General features: G+C 38.4%; 1 protein-coding gene across 1 annotated transcript in view; it reads right to left on the bottom strand.

Moving 5' to 3' along the window:
• The window catches only part of LAMA3 (laminin subunit alpha 3), a 242,277-nt gene that overhangs the window by 20,323 nt on the left and 209,870 nt on the right, over positions 1-12,084 (bottom strand). The window contains exons 59-65 of the mRNA XM_063076630.1: positions 11,547-11,680; positions 10,597-10,741; positions 6,996-7,115; positions 6,471-6,604; positions 2,914-3,031; positions 2,400-2,540; positions 399-538 (exon numbers count right to left, since the gene is read on the bottom strand). Coding sequence (XP_062932700.1) covers positions 399-538; positions 2,400-2,540; positions 2,914-3,031; positions 6,471-6,604; positions 6,996-7,115; positions 10,597-10,741; positions 11,547-11,680 — 932 coding nt within the window. The remainder of the gene's footprint in view (positions 1-398; positions 539-2,399; positions 2,541-2,913; positions 3,032-6,470; positions 6,605-6,995; positions 7,116-10,596; positions 10,742-11,546; positions 11,681-12,084) is intronic.

Below are 12,084 nucleotides of genomic sequence, written 5' to 3'. Positions count from 1 at the left end.
AAAGGTAACCACTCTCTGGAATTCTGATAGAATAGATTAGTTTTGCCTGTTTTTGAACTTTATATTAATGAAATCATGGGGGATAAACTCTTTTACGTGTGACTTCTTTTGCTCCACATCATGTTTGTGAGGTTTGTCCACATCATCATATATAGTTCTAGATCTTTCTTTTTCATGGCTATATAGTATTCCATTTTGAATACACCATTATTTATTTATCCATCCAACTGATTTATTTTTTTAATGAGGAACTTAATATAGAACAAAGAAGGCAGCCAAGACTTACTGGTAAAATAGTTTCAGCATCAAGGACAAATATTTTGTTAGAGGATAACAGAAAATTCCATTAAGCTAAAGCAAAACTCCCACGGCTCTGGCAGAAGCACCATTACACTCACCCAGAGTTGTCGCTTATCACAGACACATAGTGCAGTAGACCGTCCATGTACGTCTGTGGAGACTTAAAAATTGGGCTGCTGCTGTCCCTGGTGCTCAATTCAATGTGACCATCTTCCAGTGTGACCTGCAGGCTACTTGTCTGAAATCACCATAGAATATACCCATCAACAATTAATTTGCACTTAAAGATTTTATGGATGTATCAATACTGAATTTATGACCAAAACCATGTATGAAACAGTCAGGATGTTCTGACCCAAATGTTCTGAGTTTGCCATTTTGATCTAAAGATTATTTTTTAATATTTTGACTCTATGTTTATGAATATAAAAACCTTATGCAAATTATTTCAGCACTGATAAATGTCAAAATCATTTTTCTGGACCTACATTTATTAGGCCAATTTAATTTCTCAATCAGTTATACAAACCAGTTAAACTATTTATAAATGGTTCTATTTTTACTTTTATTTTGCCGAAGTTATTTCCATCAGGATCAATTCCCTTCTGAATAAATTTTACAGCAAAGACTTGATTCATCAACTTTTTTTCATATAAGAGTATAACAATGATTTCTTCTCTTTAGTCATTATGAATTTTTTATTTTATGGTCATTATTTCTAGAAGTCCAATTTTCCATGTCAAACTCTGCAGATCTAAATTTTGACAAGATGATTTGACTCTTCCTATTATTTATTAAAAATGTGTCATTTCAGCAGTTATTTCAGTTTTGTTCATGTTTTTTCCTACTAAGTAAAATTTCTATGGTTTTCAACAAAATGTGATTCTTTGGTGAGCTTTTAGTCTAACACAATTTTTACAGTGCGTGGTTACAGCCTTTGTTGGTTTTAATTTGTGTTGATTTTTTTTTTTCAATTGGCAATACTCATTATGAATTGGATAAAAGAATGCTAATTTATATATATTTCTTAGCTAACCTAACCCATTATGAAATTGAGGGCAATGTCCCTAGGATATTTCTCAGACTCCTCCATTATCCAGGATTGATCTAATCTTTTGCTAACCCAGTTCTTCCACCTGCTTTTGATCATTTTGCGTTTTATGTACTAAGTGTTCCTACATGTGACAAAGGAAACAAGAGTTAAGCGTCAAAACAGCTAGGTCAAAACATACTGCCTTGATGGAAAAGCCACCCCCACAGTCTAAGTGCTGGTATGTGCTTCTCTAGGATTATTTTTTTAAAAAATGATCACATAAGGCTGGTGAGCAAGATATCAAGACAGGAAAGGCCTTCCTGATACCGTATAGCCACAGAGTGATCTACCATCTGTTCTTTTAAGAGATACTAGATGCTGTTGTGTTCTGCAATCCTAAAGAAACAAATCCAAAATGACAGTATTCTACCTCTACTCCTATTTTAAAATTCCACTCCATCCACAAGGGGATTTCTAAGTATTAGTTGACTTCTATACCCATATAACCACACGAGCTAAATCCTCTTCAGTTATAGAGGTTACCTCCTTGAGAAGAGAATTTCTGTGGCTCTGTTGCATGTGAGGAAAGAGCAAAGGACTTTATTTTCTTCTATTCCCCAGGTGTAATTATTGTCCAACTAGCTACTGCAGAAAAGGCATCTGGAGAGCTATCGTTTGTGTAATCAAAAGGAATAATAGGGATACATTCTGATTTCTTTCCCTTAGATCTAAAAAACTTTACATTATTACTTATAAGTTATAATTCACCTTAACTCATAAAATATACCTGAGAAAAATGAAAATGAATCCATATATGCACACAAATTTAGTTCTGTAAATTATAACATACTTTCTAAACCTGATTTCTTTTAGGGAAAGATGGGGAATAACTTTCATTGTTTTCAGGATAGGAAATAATTTTCATGGTTGAACCATACCGTAGCATTTATTGTGATGATAGACAAAATGCCCAACTACATTACCTTCAAAAATCTCTCTATTGTTTTTGACATCAAACTTTGAGTCAGGTTTAAATCTTGTTCAATATTAATGCATTATTTCATACCCGTGTCTGATGATTTAATAATATGCCACTGGGCTGAAATGTCTGAAACCCAAATGAAGCCTGGAAGTGGCTGGGCAATGGGAAGTCCAAATTAGTGAAACTGAGTTGTCCTCCTCTGGAGAAGGAGGCAGATCGCACAAGCTGAAAGGCAAACATAGAATAAATTACTGTCACTGTAATCATTTCATGGCTGAAATACGGTATCTTACTCTATGTCACTTCATCCGAACCAATTAATGTGATTTAAGCCTCAGAAAGAGAGTTTGCTTTTAAGCATAATAAGTTACCAATCATCTGTAAGATTTTGTGTGTATACTTGGTATTCCTACTTTCCTATGAATTTAATATGCAAACCTGAAAAGGTTCTGTACCTTGCAAGTACTTGGGGAGTGTATATGAGCTAGTTCACTAAAATACTGTGTGCTACCAGAAAAAAGTCAAAAGTTGATATGTAAATGGGTATGATGGGTTTATTGGAAGCATTCCTTTGCAAGGTTCTGAACCCTTCTCTTACCTTCCAGTCTTCTGCGCACTTTTTGGTGACTCCCACAGTATCATTCAATCTAACAACACCACTGGTTTTCTTCAAATTTTTCATGCAGCCTCGGAAAGCAGGTGTAGTAATGTTAAACCTGTTCAGGGATACAAAAATGAAGAGATGGATCATGAGATCCATGAGACTCCTATAATGCTACTCATCTGATGATGCTGGGAAAATCTACTTCCTCTCTGTATGGGTCTGCATTCCCAGATTTAAATTAAAAAGGCAGACACTAATGTTGACAGAATGGTCACTGTCCCCAAAAGGTATGGAGACATAGCAGATGCATGATATCTACAATTGCCTATCCTCAGCCCCCAGTCATGCATTGCATGGTGCACAGGTATGTCGTACTATATATAATATAAATATATTAACAAATTAATAATTTATAAGAACCTGGAATGCTCTAGATAACTATTTGCTCTTTTTTTTTTTTTTTTTCCTGTTTACTCTTAAGTTTAGCCACTGTAAATTCAGAAAAAAAAAAAACTAAGTGTTACTTTTTGGTTCTATTCAATTATGAAAAATGTGGCTTAACTTAATGCCAAACTGAAACAATGGAAAGTGTTGTTTGGGTTCATATGCTATGTCTACCACCTCCTGATTGTGCAACCTGGACAATGGGTTCTTGTGAGGATTAAACAAGTTAAGACACAGGAAGAGCTTGGAACAGTACATGGCAAAAGGGCATGAGCACTCACAAAATAGAGCTGCTCTAGAGCTGTGGGCTTGGGAGCCAGGCTGCCTAGGTTCACATCCTGCTCCTGCTGCTTCAGCAGGCAGCTGAACTTCTCTGTGATTCTCTTTCTTCTTTTATACAATGGGAATATGTTCATCTGTTTCATAGGGTTGTCATGAGTTTTAAAAAGTTAACATGCGTAACACACTCAAATGGTGCTTGGTACAATGCAAGGACTCAATGTGAGATGGTAGGGTTAATAACTATCCCCATATGGCTGCCATTATTATGAGACAGCCATTTCAAAAGCAGCTCTTCCTACGTGGTGCCTTGGTAGTTCCCCTTTGATTTGACTTCTGGGTCTTTCTGGAGCTGAATTCACAGAAAGCATCAACACACATGAACTGACTGAAATCCAGGCAAATATTTGTGTTTCTTAAACAAATGATCTACTAAGAAAATCCAAAGCTGATTTCATTATAATTCCCTAAGGCAGCTCACTTTGCTAAATGGAAAGGTGTCTGCATTCATTATAAACAGTTGAGCTACATGTGCTATGCATAAAATTAACTTTCATTAAAAGGAAAAGGAAGAAACAAATTCTCACTGGCATTGCAGCATAAGCTTAATTATTTTATAAAGATGGCTTTTTGCCTCAGAAGAGGAGGAAAGTTTATTTTAATTCCTGGAGCTTGTCTATTCATACATATTTTTAGATCAACTCCCTCTTGGGTTTCAACAGTCTCTTGGACATCAAGATGCCCTGATGTCTCCCTCTCTGAATAGAATGTAGGTCAAAGGAAGGGAGAAGTGGCAGAAAAGGAAAAGAAGGGAAAGAAAGGCAGTTAATAGATACACAGCACCTATTTTGCTCAAGGTAATATTACTTCATTCTTACAATAACCTCAAAATTGTGATTATTTCCTCATTTGGAAGTGATCATGACTTCTTCCTGCAGAGCAAGTTATTTACAGCAGAGGTGTTAAAATGGAAGATTTATTTCCATTAGTCCTTGGGTTTCTTGCTACCCTGGCTTTCCCCAGAGTAGACCTGCACATTTACTCCAGGATACAGGGCCTCAACGTGCTTGCTAAAGGAATATGATTGCATGGGGGTGTAAGTTGCTGTACTGATGAGTTCCTGTGCTGGGGAACGTATGTATACTCTGGGCCAATCTGTCCACAGACGCTTAGCCAGCTCCGTGGCTGTGTAGGCAGATTTCAGAGAGCAATAGAATAAAATGTAATCCTAAACTCACTGTTGGGTACTTAGTAAATGTTCAGTAGATCCTTGACTGATTTTTACTTTTCAAATTATTTTCATTTTAATCTTTTATTACTACACTCTGTCACACAATGGTGCAGGTCCTCAGGAAAAATTTCCTTGTTGATGTCAGACCCTCTGGCATTACCAGGTATAATTTGCTCTTCTCCTGGGAAGCAGATGGGATTAACAGACTGTGATTTCTGACTATAATCTTAAACAAGTCATTCCAATATCTGGGTCCCCATTCCCAGAAGATACACTACAGTGAGAGGAGAAAACACAAAACACCCACAAAATCCCTTGAGCAAAGCTGTTGACTGATTACATGAGCTCGCTTTGTGCCACATTGGGTCTGAGCACTTGGTCTGTAAGGGTTTTCCACTGATGCCAGGGATAGGGACACCTCCCTCATTTGGAAGAGTTGCCTGGTTGCCCCTACAGAGCTAAATTGCTAATTGATGATGATATTAAATATTAACATCATCTCTTTGGTTCTCACATCTTCACTTATAAAATTCAGGGGTTACATACCAGGATCTGCAAGGTCCCTTCCAGTTCAAATAATCCAAGGAGAAAAGACATTCATCCCCAAACTCTATTAAAGTGCTGAGCTTTCCCACCTGTAACTCTGACAATTCTAAAACAAAGATTAATGCCTTTTTACTAGGGATGGACAGATGCCCACGTGTATAAGAATTCTAGAAGAAAGAATACCTTTGCACAGCACCTTATAAATCACATCTAGTACTCCTTTCAACTGATTTATAAATTAGAAAGGGTTAACTAGCTTCAGAGCTCCTATAAAAGTGATTATAATCAAACACCCTGGGAGTACTCTTAACTTAGTCATGAGGTTCTACTAACCCTTCCAGGATATCTTCTTTTCACACATTATCAGCTATCTAAAAAGCCTTTTTGGAGGACACAAACAAATTAACAAAATGTAGAAGTTATTTTTAAGTGCATTCTCAAAGTGGCAGATTTTTTTTCTCATTCAGATTAAACTTTACTGCCTTTCGAATTAATTTAATTCATTCATGTGTTCATTCATCCAAGGAGCAGTTATGTACCTTTTCCACGCTCAATAGAATGTAAGGGGGGGCAGGTAAGACCTGAGACATATGAATGTGAATGAGACATAGTGCAATAAGTCTTATATTCTTTGAGAGACTTCTTAAAGGTGGCAACCCCAGCTTTTAGTGCCCAGTGCTGCCTGTCAAGACATGGGTCGCCTGCACTCTCCTATACTGCCTTTAAGGGCCTAGAGCTAAAGCCTCTGTTCTGCTTGTTGGCAGCATTGTCAACCCAACTATATTCTTGTGGTTTCTCTCCTTCCAAGAATGACAATGGGGGTAACACACAGTCCCCCCTTTCGAATGACCAGCTTCACTATTCAGTATTTACAATCTGTTTGACTCCATTTAACACTGTTAATACTGAAAAATTACCTTCCTGTGTTTGTTTGTTTTTGGAATTAAACAAAATAGCCTAGATTTATTGGTAGCAATCACAACCATTAAGAGAGGAAATCTACTCTTTTTTGAAAAAAAAAAGAAAAACCCAAAAAACCATATCGTCTTACCTTTCCCTGATTGCAATTGGAATTCCTCCTAGATAATATGTACTAAAATCAAATATTTCACCTTCAATTTTAATGTTTTGAGAATTCACATTTATCCGCATAAGTTTTTGGGCTTTTCCAATTTTGATCAGAATCTGAAATAAATGAAAGAAGAATCAGCAAGCAACGGGAAACAAAAGAATCCTATCATGGTGGGTCAGAGCTATTAAGTTCTTATTTGTCTCCCTTCAGATTCATTTACATAGATAGTAGGAAGACTCTGAGCAGTAGCATTTTTGGACAAAAATATGATACTAAGACATTTTAATGGATATGTTTGCATTTGAAATTAACCATGTTTATATATGTCATATATATGTTATATATTTTATGCCTAAATGCTCAAATTTTAAAAGGACATGTCCCTCAGTTAATAACTATAAATTCTTCTGGTAATAGAAAGGTTTTTGTTTTTTTTCCCACTGATTTAATTTTAAAAGACTAAGGACATTTAACAATTCAAGTAAACAGACTCAAAGGATATACCGAATGATCTTTCCCGTCATTTATGATGTCTCTAATTCCTTTTTCTTTTGGTGGCTCTGAATTCAGTTTGTATCGTACAACAATATTGCCATCTTCTATATCTAGAGATATGAAGCGGTCCTAGAGTAAGGAAACAACATAGGTTACCAGAAGAGTCTACTGAAGAAGAGCAAGAGTGTTGTGACTTATTACTCTCAAGTCACAAATTGCTCTCAGCTCCAGCTGCCTACTTCATTAAAAGGGATAGTAGGGCTTGATATCTAATTCATGGGATGGGTGTGATGATTAAATATCCTAAGTCATGTTAAAAGGGCGTACACAGTGAATGCTAGCTATTATCATGACTCTGTGTCACATGATCCATAACCAGCATGCAAGAATGGAAACTGAAGATACAGACCATAAATGTCACTTGAAAATACGATGGCTGCCTTTTGGAGAGAGATGGGGTCTTACTTAAACCCCAGGCATTTTCCACCTCTGTTTTCTGATATATTCCTACATCTCAGCCTCATCTACTGGCTCATCCCCTTCTACCTTCCATTTTCGAGTTGGGGGTTCCTTGGGGACCCCGCACAGGACTCCTTCCTCCCTCACACCATTCCCTTTTCTTCAACAATCACAGTGATCCCTGTGGTTCCAGTTCAGGTGTACCCAATGAAGCCCAAATGCTTCTCTCCAGCCTCAACCTGTCTTCTCAGGGCCACGTCTGTCCGTCTGGCTGCCTTACTGCTATTGCTATGCTATTGCTTGCATGACCCCCAGGCACCTCAGCTGCAGAATATCTCATGCAGCACACATGATCCACATGCTTCCCACATGCTGCCAAGACTGTCTCTCCTGCCCTCACACTGCGTGCATGCTCTCCCTCCCCCACTCCCCTTTGATCACCGGACTGAGGAAGCTACAAACCTAGGAGTCATTCTCAATTCTTCCCTCTCTCCCATCTAATCACATCTCGTGAATTCTGCCATTTCTTAACTCTCTCTCCATTTCATCCCACCTAGTCTCAGCCACAACGTCTTCAGCCTGACTGCACAGCAATAAGCCATTGGTCTCCTTGTGTCCTCTCTGTCCCCTCTCAAATCCATTTTCCACTTGCAGCCAGAGCAGTCTTTTGAAAATGCCAGTGTGAGCACATTACTTTCCTTTGCTTTCAGCCCTGAGTCCCCAGCAGGAGCTGCAAGGCCCTGGCCATCTCTTCAGCTTCATTTACCAGCACTCCCTCTGGCTCTTGGTGCCCCAGACACACAGGCCACCGTTCTGTCCCTGAGTGCTCCCTGCCCTTCCCACCCCCAGGCCTTCTTCACTCCCCTCCCCCTGCCTCAATTCCCCTTCTGTCCTGTCCCCTTCAAATGCCATCTTCTACTTGTCCTACAGGTGTCAGGTGAAGCATCCTTTGCTCAAGAAAGTCTTTTCTGTTTGCTGTGACTTCAATGTCCCCCCAAACTCATTGACACTTGACCCCATTGTAACAGTGCTAAGAGGGTGGGAAATCTGATTATGGCATTTGAAAGGTGAGGCCTTTAAGAGGTGATTAGATTGTAAGGACTGTGCTCTTGTGAATGCATCAATCCATTCATGGAATAATGGGCTTGGTTCTGAGGGTTTTATAAGGAGAGTAAGTGAGAAGTTTAGCTCTCTTGCTCAGCCCATTCTTGCCATGTGACACCCTGTGTCTTTGTAGAGAGTCACCACCAGAAAGAAGGCCACCACCCGATGTGTTCCCTGAACTGTGGACTTCCCAGCCTCCAAAACAAATTTTGTTTCTTTATAAATCACCCAGTTTCAGGTATTCTGTTACAAGCAACAGAAAACAAATTAATACAATGTTATACATCTTCGTTTCACCCCCAATTTTTCATCTATACCACTCCTCACAGTTGTGATGAATTAACCTATTAACAGCACACCTTTGTTTTACTCCTATCTTCCTCTCTAAAATATAAGGTCCTTGAGGGCAGGAACCATGTCCATCTTGATCGTTAGCACATCCCCTTCATGGCTTGATAGCTCATTTCTTTTTAGAGCTGACTTTTATATTCCATTGTCTGGAAGTACCACTGTTTATTTATCCACTCACCTATGGAAGGATATCTTGGTTGCTTCCAAGTTTTGACAATTATGAATGACACTGCTATAAACACCTGTGTGTAGGTTTTTGTGTGGGTGTTTTCAACCCCTTTGGGTAAATACCAAGGTGTGTATTTGCTGAATTATATGGGATGGTGAGAGAATGTTTAGTTTTGTAAAAAACTGCCAAACTGTCTTCCAAAGTGGCTATAAAATTTTATATTTTCGAGTGTATTCATATAATTGAATCAGCTATTTCCTTAATGGAAAGACAAGCTGAGGAATTTCTGACTAGGGCTTGAAGGCTTTGCTCTTGCACAGTCGCCTAACGATAGGAAGGCCTCTCTTTGAAGTCCAGGGCTAGAGTCCTTACCTAAAGGGAAAATCAGTCCTTCTCTGGATCCTAAGCCCTGTCCTTGGGAGTGGGGTTAGGGATCATCAGCTCATAAACAACAGTAACACCGACTCACTGAAAGCAATGAGCCATTGTACTTAACAGCAGCTCTCTGGATCATTTCTTATGTAATGGCATTATGTAAGTTTTATTCTAAAATAAGGAGTATTTCTGGTTCTTAGTCTCCAAGAACTTCAAAATGTTATACAAAGAATACCTTGTTATACAAAGAATATCTTGCCTGAAGATGCTGTATGACTTTCAACTCTCTGCATGCTTCAGGCTGGTTGGGACCTTCCCAAACCATCAGAATTGGGTCAACTTTGGAATCTCCTGAAGGGTCCAGACCAATCCCAGAGAGGACTGTTGTACCAGGTCTGTGTCCCCACCCTGCAGATAGAAGGGTCTACTAAAGTCCCAAGCTCTATATCAACCCCTGTTCTCAGACCAGAGAGCCTATGGGCTGATCCACATTTCTCCAGAAACGCTACCTGTGAGAGACTACAGAGGCTCCTGGTTTCCTCTGGAGCATTCAACTCAAGGCCCATGTAGCAAGAGCCAACATCGCGCCAACTCTCCATTAACCAGCAGATGGCGCTGAGGATCACTTGCAGTGTCACTTTGAACTTTTCTAACCTAATGGATTTAAGAATGGTCCCTAGGAATCCCAGCTGCTTGAATGTGGAGAAGCTTCCTAGTCTTGGAAAGTCAAGCGTCAGGCTGAGAAAATCCCACACAGCCTGGCTAGAGTCAGACCAAGACAGAAACAGCAGGAAGTCAAACAGTCTAGATCTCAGAGACCCCGGAGGTCTTCACATGTTTTGAGGCAGATTAAGTAGTTATTCGTTGAGCAGTAGTTTGCAAAGAATAAAACTGACAATGAGAATAGAACAGGAAAAGGGAGATTCCTCCCACATTTTGGTGGCATGTTCTCAAATTCTTGATTACTAGCCCTCATTAAAACGCACACTCCCAGCTAATGGAAAGAAAGTACATGGAGCCAAGGAAAAGGATGCTGGTTACATTTGCACATGATGATTCACATCTAATTGGTTGTTTATAACAACCCACATCCCCAAACTGCTAAATTGAATGGAAATATTTGGTAATATTTGGATGCTTGTTACAGATTACCTGGTTTTCTGCAAAGAAGAGCAAACCTCTGTCCACGGTGGTCTGAATTGTCTGTCCAAAGGTTGGGATAGGAGCATTTGGCTGAGTTGGAACACGAGCATAGCCTGTGCCTTCAAAATAATTTTTGTCTGACTCTTCCTTTCTCCTGTCAACATCAACCATCGTATGTTAGAACACAGCAGCAAAGGACTACCACATAAGTGTGCTAATTAATACAAGATGCTGCCATCTGAAAAACGGAGTAAAGAATATGCAGCCTAGTTGTCACTATTTTGCTAAAGAGGAAACATTTTTCAAATGTTAAAACAGCAACCCTTTTCTCCTTGATGTGCCCTTATACTCTATGAAAATCAAACCCTGGCTCAAAAAAGATGATATTCAGGAGTCCCTTTTGGAAATGTCTATTTACAAAGATGTGGCCGATCAGCTGAGGATCTTAATGTAAGAAATTATTAACTTGAAATATAATTTTATTCTGGGTAACAAATACTTGGTTTGTCTCATGTTAGACTATTCCAAATCCTTTTAATTGAAGAGAAGGTTAGGAGCTCAAAGCAGCAATTTTCAAATAGGTCCAGGTGGCAGAGTACCTAGAAAGTTATGGTACACTTTGTGGACCACTATTTTTAAAAATTTACTGTAAATATATAGTTGTGTGCCTAAATCAAGTACCATCAAATATTGACTACTTTGTGGCAGAAGGCACCAAAAATTTAAGAAAGATTTATTTTTGAAAAAATTGAGAAAATTCTATTGATCTAATATTTTATACAAATTAGGAAAAGACTGCCATTATTAGATTTTAGGGATGGACTGCCAGTGTTGCATGTAAGCATAACCGAAGAACTACTGGCTTAAAACAACCAGCAACATCACCAGCATATTCTGGCCCCTCACTTTGTTATATAAAAGCCCAGTTACAGAGATACTAGTTTCCAGATTTTATTTACCTTCTACAAGGCTCCACTTCAGTCGTGTTGAGATTGAAAGTTTTCTTGAAGTTGTACAAGCTCAGAACATTTTCATTGAGGTCATCTAATTCAATGCAACCTTTGTATGGAGGGAATCTTAGTCTACTGGGAAGCTGAAAATGAAACAAAATGAAAAAAATCTTCCATTAATTGAACAAAGGGCAACGATCAGGTTGACAAAAAAGTAATATAAATCTATCACTTTTAACAGTCAACATAACATAAGGGTTAAGAATGTATATACTGGAGCCAGGTGCCCTGGCTTTGCTATTTACTAGCTGTATGACCTTGGACAAATTATTAAACTTCTCTGTCTCAGTTTCCTCATAAGTAAAATGGTAATAATGACACTTTTTAAAAATAATATACTTAAGCTTAGAACACTGCATAGAACTACTCAGTGTTAGCTGTTATCTCTAGATGTGCTTTAAGAATATACAGTAAAACCATTTTATATATAGTTAATAATTGAAATAGAAACACGAAGTCATTATACCAAATTAAAATTGAAATATTT

This window comes from Cynocephalus volans, chromosome 13 (genome assembly GCF_027409185.1).
Source record: "Cynocephalus volans isolate mCynVol1 chromosome 13, mCynVol1.pri, whole genome shotgun sequence".
NCBI classification, from domain to species: Eukaryota; Metazoa; Chordata; class Mammalia; order Dermoptera; family Cynocephalidae; genus Cynocephalus; species Cynocephalus volans.
This window is presented reverse-complemented; position numbering and strand designations above follow the sequence as displayed.